A 12,399-nucleotide genomic window follows, 5' to 3' on the forward strand; every position below is an offset into this window, starting at 1 on the left:
GAAACCACTCCTCATCCTCCTCACAATTTCTTTTTGTAACTTCCAAGGATGGCTCCTTGTCCTTGCTCTCCCCCCCCCCCGCCCCCCGTTCCACCAAATGAAAGAACTTCCCGGTGTCAACCCTGTAACTATCTCTGAACAGCTTAAATGTCTTAATCATATCACCTCTCCTATCTACCAAACTTTTGTTATTCACATTCCCTCAGTCTATCCTCATAACTAACATTATACAGTCCTGACATCATCTCTATTATCTCTGCCTCTGCACTCTTTCCAAGGTTAATTTATTCCCTTGAAATCCTGGACACCAAATTTGAATACAACAGTCCAGGTTCAGTCTGAAAACTTATCTCTGTTGGTCAGTGTCCTTTTGAGTATTGCAGCAATCCTCTGAGTTACTTTCACCACTTTTATAGTATGTTCCCTGAATTTCAGATTTCTATCAATCATCACCCCAATATCCCTTACCTCCCCGACTTCCTCCAGTGCAGTTCCTACAACAGAGTATGCAGCCGACCAATGATGTATCCCAAACTTCAAGACTTTACATTGAATTAAACTGATGCCCCATTCATTGCCCATTTGTCCAGTTTATTCAAATCCATTTGAAGGGCTACCACATCTGCACTATTACTGATAACACCTCCCTGCTTTGCATCATTTGCAAACAACCGAATACCCCCCCCCCATGCAATCCATTGATACAAAAGTTATTATCAGGATCAGATTTTCACTTTAAGGAAAACAGTTGGGAAATCTTGGGAATGTAGCAAGGATCTGTACTTAAGTTTTGTAGATCTGGAAAAGGCATACGACAAAATGCCCAGAGAAAAGCTTTTCAAAACACTACAATTATATATAATAAATGGAACATTATAAAGAGCATAGTCTATATTTAAGTCATAAGTCAACAGTTAGAAATGAAGGAAATACAGACACATGATTTGATGTAAAATCAGGGGTAAGACAGGAGATAATGTGCATAATATATACATTATCTCCACTCTTATTCATCATCTACATGAATCACATTATGAATGAAAGTGGCATTAAACCTGATATTACAATCATAGATATCAAACTTAGCTCTTTGCTTTTTGCATATGATGTATTCTGAACACTCCAGTGCAAATCTTCAGGATTCTCTAACTAAATTGCATAATAGCTATAACAAATTTAGCATGAAAATCAGCAAGTAAAAAGACCAAAACTATGAAAATAGGTAGGAACAATAAGAAAACTTCAGCTGCATTCTTAATGGAGAACATATAGAACAAGAAAAATATTTCAGCTATTTAAGCACAGTTTTTAATGAAGATGGTAAATTATATCTAGAAATAGACAATAGGATTTATTCAACTGAATAAATTTATATAAAATAAGAGAGAAATTAGCCAAAACACCAAACTAGCAGTATACAAGGCAGTGTTCAAACTATTAAGTTATAGATCTGAGAATTGTGCAAGTAAAGCACTTGATCAAAGTCTAGAGACTGCAGATGTGAGAGTTCTGAGAAAAATTAGGAGGCATAAACAGCTGGCAGCAATAGCAGAATCATATTAAAAATGAAGACATTAGAAAGGAAGCTGACATTGTTAGAATCCAAGAATGTGTGAGTAGAGCTAAGCTAAGGTGGTATAACCACTTAAATAGAATGGGAGAGGAAAGGTTAGGAAAACAGGTGTTTGATAACAAGACAACAGGAAAGAGACCCAGAGGAAGACCAAGGTCAAGGTGGATTGATCTTTTAAGGCAATTCTCAGAAGTGCCTTAAAAGAACAAAATGTTAGATATGAAAATATTGGAGCACCAAGTAAACTAATTTGGAGAAAAACTGTTGATAGGAGATTAATAATAATGTAAACTTAATCATATAGTGCAGTTATAGCAACCTGAACATCCCTTGAGGGTACAGTAAATTGATTATGATGATGTATATGTGTGTGCAAATTACATTTTAAAGATTTATGTATATTCCTCTACTTTTACAGAAAAAAATTTATCAACTTGGTAAACATTTAATATAAAAAAATTAAGGTTTTCTTTTTTTCTGCAAGCTAATAAGGTGGTATGATTTGTGCGGGCGTGTGCGTGTGTGCACAAGAAAGTGTGTTCAGCACTACCCTTTCTAAAGAGATTGAAATATGTTTCCATTGCACATAAATATTCCATGTTGCTGTACAGTTCTTTTATTTCTGCTTCCCAGCCCAATTTTTCTTTTATTCTAGAATGTAGTTGTCTGCAAGCTGCTGGTGTTCACTGCTAAGGTCACAGATAATAGGAGATAGTGAAAGAATGGGAGATACCCTATTATTTGTTTGATAGTCAATTTGCACAACATGAGAGAAAGAAAAACTGATGGCTGAGAATGAATTCTCAGTAGTGAATAAAGTTACTTACTACCTCATGGAATGGTGAAGGAATTTGCAGGATTCATATACATACACTTATTACTTAAAGCTTTCACTCAATGTAATATTTTCAATATTATAAAGAACTACAATTTTTTCCTCCCTCAAATCTTGAGTGCCTAATCAACAACAGCACTCAAATGCAAACACAAATGCTAACTGAGCTATATTAACAGTAAATCAATAGCATTATGTCGTGACTCAAAAATAAACCATAACACAAACCAACTGCAGGCATTGGTAGAGAAATAGTTAAATGCAAGTCATTGTTCAGCAACAATATTTGAAGACTTGTGGAGGAATCTTGCAATGTAGATGCAATAAAAATTCAACTTTTTTTTTTTAATTTCTCAACATTGATTTATACTGATGTCACCACCCAACAAAGTGCAAATGCTAAGATTGTCATAGTGCCACTCCTGCTCCTTATTAAGTAGCAATTCCTTGCACATGAAATTGAGAGAAAAAAGGAAAACTGTGTGGAATCCTGAAGTCTGAGATATGTTTTGTATTTTCAGTATGGAGTACCAACATCATGGAACAGATCTTGGTAGGCTATCAACCACTTTTTTGCCTCTTAATTTTATACATAATATGACTACCAGGAATACATCTAATAAGATTTGACCATTTATACCTTGTTAGTGTCACAGAACAGAAATTGAATATTAACAATGGTAAATGCTGATCACATCTGTGATTACTCAAGCAAGTCTGTCTTCAAATATAACCTTTCAAATTAGTTGATCCAGATCTCTTGCATGCTTGTTGCATTATACACATTAACAGCGACAGAATAACTTGCTGATAAAACATTTTTACGTCTAATGGTGGATATTATATAATAACAAGGAACACTTTTTATTGCAACTTTTAAAGCACATGTAACTATTACTGATTTCCAAATGCAGGCATAATTAGCACTGCTTATATTAAAATACAGTCAACTCTCACTATAGCAAATACCAGTATAGTGAACCAATGCACTATACCAAAAAAATAATAATAAAGTACCTACCAAAATCCATAGCATGAATACTATTCTAAAGGAAACTGAATATAGCAATTTATCAGATTCCACTATAACAAACTACTCCTTTGTTCCCTACAACAACTTTGTTATAGGGAGAGTTGTCCAAAAATTCAAAACCTTCGATTACAAGAACAACAGTGACAATAAGACTGGAATCTGTGTCTTCTAAAAGAATATCTCCAAGAAGTCTGGTAAGTTCATTTTAATTATTAACATATGCCTTCCTTTTAGTACCTAACAAAAAGAAGGCCAAGATGCATAACAGTAGCAGTTTTAAAAACATAGGTACTCTTTGACTTTAAGCTTGTGATTTGTTCATTAAACATGATAGCAACACATACATAAAGTGGAACTCTGTATATAATAAATAATTATGTACAAAAAATTATGAGAATAATAAAATTAAGAAATGGCGATGGAATAAAAGGATGAATTTATATCTTCTTTTTGTGCAATGAGTTTTTTCTTAAGCTGATAGTACTAATGATAAGCTGATAATGATAGTGACAGTAATATGGAATATAAAGTTACCTTCAGTAGCTTTATATTCCTTCTTACTTGCAATTAAATAATACGTGGGTCACAATGAAACAAGATAAATGCTTAGCTTTGAAAAATGAGTGATAGGATATATCAACAATCTACTGCCTTTCACATTTCACCAACTATATTTTAGAATCTTTCAAAATGATGTGTTATGATTGCTCTCAGCATTTTTTATGCAATTTTTTATCCATACAAGGATTAGAGCAGTTTGAGGAGAGCTAAATGCCCAAGAAATGTTTTTAGTTTTTTATGGTTATTTTGTTAAGTGCTGGATGACGTTAGTAACAGGCATAGCTCTATATTATTGCTGTTTTTTGGAACATGCATCACTGTTCTCAGCCATTTCAAAATTGCTTCCATTTACTTTGAATGCTTATAAAAATTAACTGAGTCACGATACACCCATGCAAGTAGCCAAGAGTTAATTTAACATCTCGTATATGACAAAATAATGTATAACAATTTCAGCATATATAAAACATATCAAACATAATATTCCAATGAATAATTTTATCTATTTTAAAAATCTTACAATTCATAAAATACCAAACAATATATTTTGAATCCTTTCTTTTTGGAATAGAAAGTAATCAATAACAGTTTGTATATTTTCAGACATTTCACTTGTGCTGGATTAGGTAAATATATTCATAATATAAAATTTTGGAGATTACAATAAAAAAACACATTACTAAAAAATGATAATTTATCTGAATGACATTATACAGGAAAAAAAAAAAAAAAACCAGAACCTTGCATTCTTCATATCCAAGACAACAAAAATGATTAATCAGGGCAATAATCTTCACAGTAAGTATTTTCATTGAATAATATGCTAAAAATATATAAAGCTACAAAAATGTATGTTCACTTACTGTTTGGATCCTTTAAATGAAATAAAAATTTGTTATCTTTGGCATTAAACCTTACAAATGAAATTATGTGTGTGAAAATACAGTGAGTTACATGATATCTGATTCCCTCAGTTCTGAGAGGGGAAGAATTGGATGGTTGGAATAATCAATGTTCAAATAACATAAAACTGCAATTAAAAAAAACTTGAGCAACTGATTTTCATATGTCACAGTTTGAAAAGGTCAGATAACTAGAAAGTTGAATGTCATTAACTATAATACTTTTATAATAAGTGATTACCTACTTAGATTCTAAATCATTTATTTATGATTTAGAATATAATGAATTGAGCTGTCTTGAAGAATGCTCTGGAAAGGAATACTGTAAAATGTACAACTATTTAATTGACTATAACTTGTTGCCATCACGATGATTAACAAAGGCAAAGACAAAATAATCTGAATTATTTAAACATGTTAAAGAGGTCTATGACATTAAGTATTTTGAAATGTAATTTCATTTCAAGTCATAATTCTTCTCTCCTAGTTCAGCTCTCATCAATACACATGCATTCTCTCTCACTCACTAACTTTCATTTAACAATACATCAAAATACTTACAACTTTCTTTAGAAATCTCTTTGCAAAATTGTCTCTATTAAGAAACCAATGTTAAAACAATGTCACAAATAATGTGACCCATGCAAATAACTGTAACTGGAAATATGCTACAGAAAAGTTCACAAAGTAGCATCACATTTTATCGACCAAACAATAAGTTAATTATGTAGTATAAAAAATATTATCCACACAAGGACCACCTTGAATTCGAGTGGCAGGATTGTCAACAACCCGTACATACAAGTAGTTCTTTTAGAACCACTGAATAGGTTTTTTTTTTGCTTTTATTTCTCATCCTCTGATAAAACGTCAAAAGATTACCGTCTTTATTATTCATATCCTCTTAAATAGGGAAACTCATCATAATCTCTTTCTCTATAAAAAAAAAAAAAAGAAACAAAATATTAACAAGATGAACATATCAAAAGTTTACATTTTTTTTTTTGCCAATATGATTAACATAAACTAAGCGTTTCAGATGTTTTAAAAGCTCTTGATTTTATAATCAGCATAGTATAGCTGAAACGTTATACCAGAATTAAAGTAATAATTATAATAATAAATAATCTGCTAATGCCTTTTATATCCCAAAAGGAGTAGGCAAGGCCATTTCATTGACTAAACAATACGTTAATTATCTATAAAAATATTATCCACACAAGACCTTGACTAGCTTATAACAAGACAAAATATTTAAAAACTACAAATAATAACAGCTGTTACTTAGTATTTCAAAAATGCTAACCCATTATATGAATCTATCTTATCATTCCATAGGAAAGTCTTTGCTTACAACTAGAAATGGTGTGACGCAGAAATCGAAAGTGAAAAAAATCGAAAGAATGGATGATAGCGAAAGTTCGACGCATGATGGACTGAAAGTACAGAAACAAAGAAAGATGAATGAGAGTGAAAGTGAGAAGAGGGGGGGGGGGGTCGAGAGTTAGAAATACTGAATGACAGAGAGAATGTGTCGCGAGATTCAGAAGTTGAATTTGATTGGATGAGGCAAGAAATGAAATGAAATGGATGCGGAATGAAATTAAGAAAATTTGGGTAAAAACTATTAAAATAAATAATGATGGCATGAAAGAGTTAACGAAAGATGAGCGAGTGGTGTTGTATGGCAACTCCATTATTAAAGGTGTGCTGGAGGATAGAATGCACAAGGTATGTTTTCCAGGCACTAAAATGAGTAGAGTGATTGAGGTAGGAGTGAGCAAAAGAGTTAATAGGTACAAATGATTTGAGAGAGGAACAAAGAGTGTGTCAGAATGGATATCAGGAGGCTGCTTAGAAGGATGAAAGAGAATAGTGTGACAGGAAGGGTAGTTAGTGTGTTGCCTAGGTATGACTGTGGTGAAATGAGGCGGAGAGCAAGGATTATGAATGATATGCTGGCTGAAATGTGTGAGGAGATGGGAGTACAGTTTTTTAATGTGTGGAATGAGTTTGAGGGACGAAGTAAGCTGTATGGGAGCGATGGACTGCATTTGAGTGGTTATGGTGTGAGTCGCTTGGAGAGACTGCTGCTGGAAGGTAGAGAAGTTAATAGAGAGAGAGAATGAATCAGATCGAGTGGGAAGTGATGTGGAAGAGCAGAAGAGTAAGACAGGAGAGATTGAAGAGGTGGTTATGAATGGGGAAGTGAGTGGTATGAGTATAGAAAATGAGAGAATGGGTGTGCAAGAGGAGCAGGGAAACGGGGAGGCTCAGGGTGGACAGGGATACACAGCGTGAGAAAGGTGGATGCTCCAAGAGGAGGTGAGAGAATGTGTAGGCAGGAAAGTAATGGGATGATCAGGGATCAAAAGGAAACAGATGGAATTGCAAAGGGTTCTAAAATGAAGAAGCAGAAAGGGAAATGGCCCCAGTCCAGCATGGAGAGATCACATCGAGTGAGTGGTATCAGTGGAACTAGCTGTAGATCCAGAAATGAGTTGTTGTGTTTGTATACCAATGCTAGACGTATAAGAAACAAGGCGGATGAAATGGTTGCACTAATTGCGTCTGTGCACCCAGAGATTGTCGGAATAAGTGAGACATGGTTAAATGAGGATGACATCCTGACAGGAATAGAGATGGAAAGGTATGATGTGTTTCGTGAGGACAAAAGGGGTAAAAAGGGAGGGGGAGTGCTATTGATGATAGAGAAAGAGTTATGTCCATATAAAGTAGAGATACAAGAAGAAAATAGTGGTTTTGAAGCAGTATGGTGTAAGATAGAGGTGAATGGAATCAAATACTTGGTGGGATGTTGTTATAGACCAGGTAATGTGGATGGTGGTGATAATGAAATGTATAATCAAATTAGCCAAGTAAATAAGAAAAGGCTGAGCATTATGGGTGATTTTAATTATGGCAATATAGACTGGAATGATGAGATAGCAACTGGAAGTAAAGAAAATGAGTTTCTTGAGTTTTCGAGGGATAACTATCTCAGACAGTATGTAACAGAGGGCACACGAGGATTGAGGGTCGTGGATTTGGTCATCTCATCAGAGGATGTAATTATAAATGAGATGTCAAATCATCCACCAATTGGTGAGAGTGACAATGCGGTGATTACCTGGGTGGTTGCCAGCAGTGCGAGGACCTCTGTGAGAAAAGGGTATATGTGGAACTACAAGGGGGTGATTATGAAGAGCTCAGGAGACAGCTTGCAGGTGTGGCGTGGAATGAGGAGTTAGCTGGAAAAGAGATCAATGCAGCTTGGGGGATTTTCAAAAACTGTTTAGTAGATGCAATGTCTAAATGTATTCCAAGGGTGAGAAAGTTAAATAAGATGGGTGTGAGATGGATGAATAAAGAGATTAAGCATGTGATACAGAGAAAAAGGGCATTGTGGAGGCAGCATAAGAGAAGTGGAAATAACCAATTCCATGAGGTATACAAAGACCAAGCAAGGCGGATGACTTGGTTGGTGAGGGTAGCTAAAGAGAGGTATGAACAGCAGTTAGCTAATGAAGCCAAAAATAATCCTAAGGAGTTCTTTCAAAATGTAGTCAGCAAAAGAAAGAATAATCATGGAAGGATGACATTGATTGGAGAAAATGGTATAAAGGCAGCTGATGCAGAATGTGTGGTGGTGATACTTTATGAGCAATTCATAAAGATCTTTCAATTTTGTGAATGTGATTTCATGGAGGGATTGAGAGCAGTTGATGATGGGGAGGAGAGACTGCCTGTAGGTGAGTAAGAGGTGTATGGGGAGTTGAGTAAACTAGATGTTAATAAGGCTGTGGGACTTGATAATATATCACCATGTATTCTGAAAGAATGTGCCAGGGAGTTGACACCTGCCTTGACATATTTTTTTTTAATCTGAGTCTTGCACTCGGTCAAGTTCCTAAGGAGTGAAAGGAGGGCAAGATTGTGCCACTTCATAAAGGAGGTGATCGAACTCAAGCATCAAACTACAGGCCTATCTGTGTGTTAGGTGTTGTGGTTAAGTTGTTGGAGAAGCTTGTGAGAACTAGGATCTAGAGTTGGGTTGATAACAATGGTATTATCTTTGATGGACAGCATGCATTTACTAAAGAGAGGTCATGTTTTAGTAATCTACTTACTTATTACAATAAAGTGACTGCTTCCTTGGACAGAGGAAAATGATACACAGTAATATACTTGGATTTTGCAAAGGCTTTTGATTGACTACCTCGTGATAGGTTGACAGTCAAACTAGAGCAGATGGGTTTGGATATTAGATTGGTGCACTGGATTGGAGACTGGCTATCTGATAGATATCAACAAGTTGTGTATGGGGTCCAGGAAAAGGAAAGTCACTAGTGGAGTGCCTCAGGGGTCTGTTTTAGGTCCATTACTGTTTAACTTGTATATTAATGATATAAGTGAAGATTTGGATGGATATTCAGTTGTTTGTAGATGATGCAAAGTTGGGATGAACCATGAAGTGTAGTGAAGATGTTGTGGCCTTACAGGAAGACTTGAATAGATTGAGTGATTGGGCACGGAAATGGGGATGTGAGTTCAATGTTGCAAAATGTAAGGTTTTAAAATTTGGAAAACAAAGATGGGATGCAGAATTTATGCTTGGTGAGAATATATTGTTGGAGGTAGAGGAAATAAGAGATCTGGGGATGATAGTGGATAAGGAACTAAAATTTAGGGGACACATCGCCAAAATTGTGAAGACAACACAAAGGCTTCTGGGAATGATGCAGAGGACACTGACGTGTAGAAGTAGGGAGATTCTTGTTCCGTTGTATAAGGCTTTGATTAGGCCACACATGGATTTTTGTGTCCAGATTTGGTCAACAGGTTTTCAGAAGGATGAAGAGATGTTGGAAAGGGTCCAAAGGCGACTGACTAAGGTAGTTTCTGACCTCTGGAATGTCGAGTATGAGGAAAGATTGAGAAGATGTAATTTGCAGTCTGGTGGACAGGAGGAAGAGGGGAGATATGATAGAGACAAGTTGGTAAGGGGTTGTTATAGGATCAATGCTGGAGAAGTTTTACAGAGAATAGTGGGAGAACCAGAGGTCATCCCCGGAAACTGTATAAAGAGGGTGTGAGTAGGGGAGTGAGAGGCAGGTTTTTTTCGTGCAGAGTTGTGAATGATTAGAATGCCTTGCCTGAGAATGTGGTGTCTGCAAAGTGTTTGAATGTGTTTAAAATATGGTATGATGAGCTGTGTGTGTGTGATAAAAGGACCTCCCAGATGAGTCTTTGACTCCATTGAGGTCTTGGGATGGTAATAATAATAAGTACCAATTATCATTGTTACATGAAACCTCCAGAGAGTCTACAGACCTTAACCTAGAAGTACCAGTCAACTCGGAAACATAACTTATCATACCTTTCTTTAAATTCATTTAGATGATGTCATATCCTCCAAAAGTCTGGGAAATGGTTATCCTCAATTGTATAAAATAAATTTATGTTATATTTTAATTTAATTTAATTACAGCCCAATAGTTTTTAATCCTTAAACATGCTACTGTATACATAGAGGGATTCCTATGTAAGCATGTGCACTAATATTTTTTTTAATGTAATTCCTACTGTTGTTTAATAACTGTACTGCTGATGTCTTATGATACTTAAGACAAAATATTTACATATTAAAAAAAAGTTTATTACTATGGGATATGTGTGATTTTTTAGTTATGAATACTCCACAGGTTTCACTATATAAGAAAAACCTCTTACCAACTGATATCTCAATCATACCCCCTCCCCCCACCTCCAGACTCAGCAAATTGCATTTCCTCAATCTGCCATCACAGTCAACATTGTAGATACTACAAACCAACCACATTGGTCAATCATCACTAGATCCTTTCCAGGTGACCAACCATTGTGAGACATTAGCCACTCCCTAAGGGAGAAAGATCAAGCTGCAAATGCATCATAGTTTGCTTGACAGAAAATAAGCTTCATAATTATTTAATTTCCATATAGCATTTTGATAATAAAATTAAATTGACAGTGGCCACTGTTTCAGCTGAATACATAAATAAATAAAACAAAATCAAAAACAAATCAAACAAAAAAAATCATTTAACAATAACACTGGCCAGCAAAAAAAATTTTTTTTTTCTGCTGATTATGATCTGACACTTGTTTTTTACTAATTTCGGTGTGCTGATTTCAAATATCAAACCCATTTTTCTCTATCACGTCAGGTTTTTCCTCTATGGCATTTTCTTTTTGCTAATTTGTAAGTTTTTGATAGTTTTAAGGAGGCAGTACTATTTAGAGGATCAAAAAAATCGATTTTTTAATATTATTTTCTGAAAGTATGTACTTTTAAAAATCTGTTCCTAACTTTTTATCAAGAAATTCGAAAAATTCCCGAAAATATAGCCTATTATTCAAAGCGGTGCACAGATCAGAATCAGAGTGCTCACCGCTCTCGCTTGTTAGTAAACGAATAAATGCGTAAGAACCTGCAACGGCACGTAATGGCGCTTTGAATGCGAGAGAGGCCGACAGAACTTTAATGAGAGACCTAAATTTCATCAACTCTATGAACGAAATTGAGAAAGAGGCCTGGACTTCATTTACGATGGTTGCGAATAATTTTCTTGGAAACAAAAAAGCATGCAATTACAAAGATCTAGTGGAAACAATGCTTGAAAATTTCCAGCACCTAGGTTGCAACATGAGCATAAAGCTTCATTTCCTATACAGTCATCCTGATAAATTTCCCGAGAATTTAGGTGCAGTAAGCGATGAACAAGGCGAAAGATTTTATCAAGACTTAAAAACTATGGAAGATCGGTACCAAGGAAGATGGGATTCTCACATGATGGTCGACTACTGTTATAGTATTCAAAGGGATTGCCAAAACAGAACACACAGCAGAAATTGCTACAAACAAATTTATTCCCTGAACTGTTATTTTTTTATAAATATTCTTGTAATTTTTAATGAATATTGTTAAGTAGTTATGTATTTTATCTAATTATCGGCCTCTCTCGCATTCAAAGCGCCAGTGCATGCCGTTGCAGGTTCTTACGCATTTATTCGTTTACTAACAAGCGAGAGCAGTGAGTGCTCCGATTCTGATCTGTGCACCACTTTGAATAATAGGCTATATCTTCGGGAATTTTTTGAATTTCTTGATAAAAAGTTAGGAACAGATTTTTAAAAATACATACTTTCAGAAAATAATATTAAAAAATCAATTTTTTTGATCCTCTAAATAGTACTGCCTCCTTAAAAATATCAAAAACTTACAAAAAATTAGCAAAAAGAAAATGCCATAGAGGAAAAACCTGATGTGATAGAGAAAAATGGGTTTGATATTCGAAATCAGCACACCCAAATTAGTAAAAAACAAGTCTCATATAAAAGTCAGCAAAAATTGTGTTGGACAGTGTAATAGATACTTAGCACACATTCCTATTCTTGGAACAACCTTTCTTGATATAATCATATCATTGATAATTGAAACTGAGAACAATTT

General features: G+C 34.9%; 1 protein-coding gene across 1 annotated transcript in view; it reads right to left on the reverse strand.

Annotated features, from left to right (window-relative positions):
- Positions 1–4,611: 4,611 nt before the first annotated feature.
- Positions 4,612–12,399, reverse strand: part of LOC150108644 (uncharacterized) — a 53,570-nt gene continuing 45,782 nt past the window's right edge. The window contains exon 4 of the mRNA XM_090416102.1: positions 4,612–5,840. Within this exon, the coding sequence (XP_090272228.1) occupies positions 5,795–5,840 (46 nt within the window). The 3' untranslated portion in view covers positions 4,612–5,794. The remainder of the gene's footprint in view (positions 5,841–12,399) is intronic.

This window comes from Typopeltis vanoorti, chromosome 3 (assembly GCF_054136105.1).
Source record: "Typopeltis vanoorti isolate ZY-2024b chromosome 3, IOZ_Tvanoo_1.0, whole genome shotgun sequence".
Classification (NCBI taxonomy): Eukaryota; Metazoa; Arthropoda; class Arachnida; order Uropygi; family Thelyphonidae; genus Typopeltis; species Typopeltis vanoorti.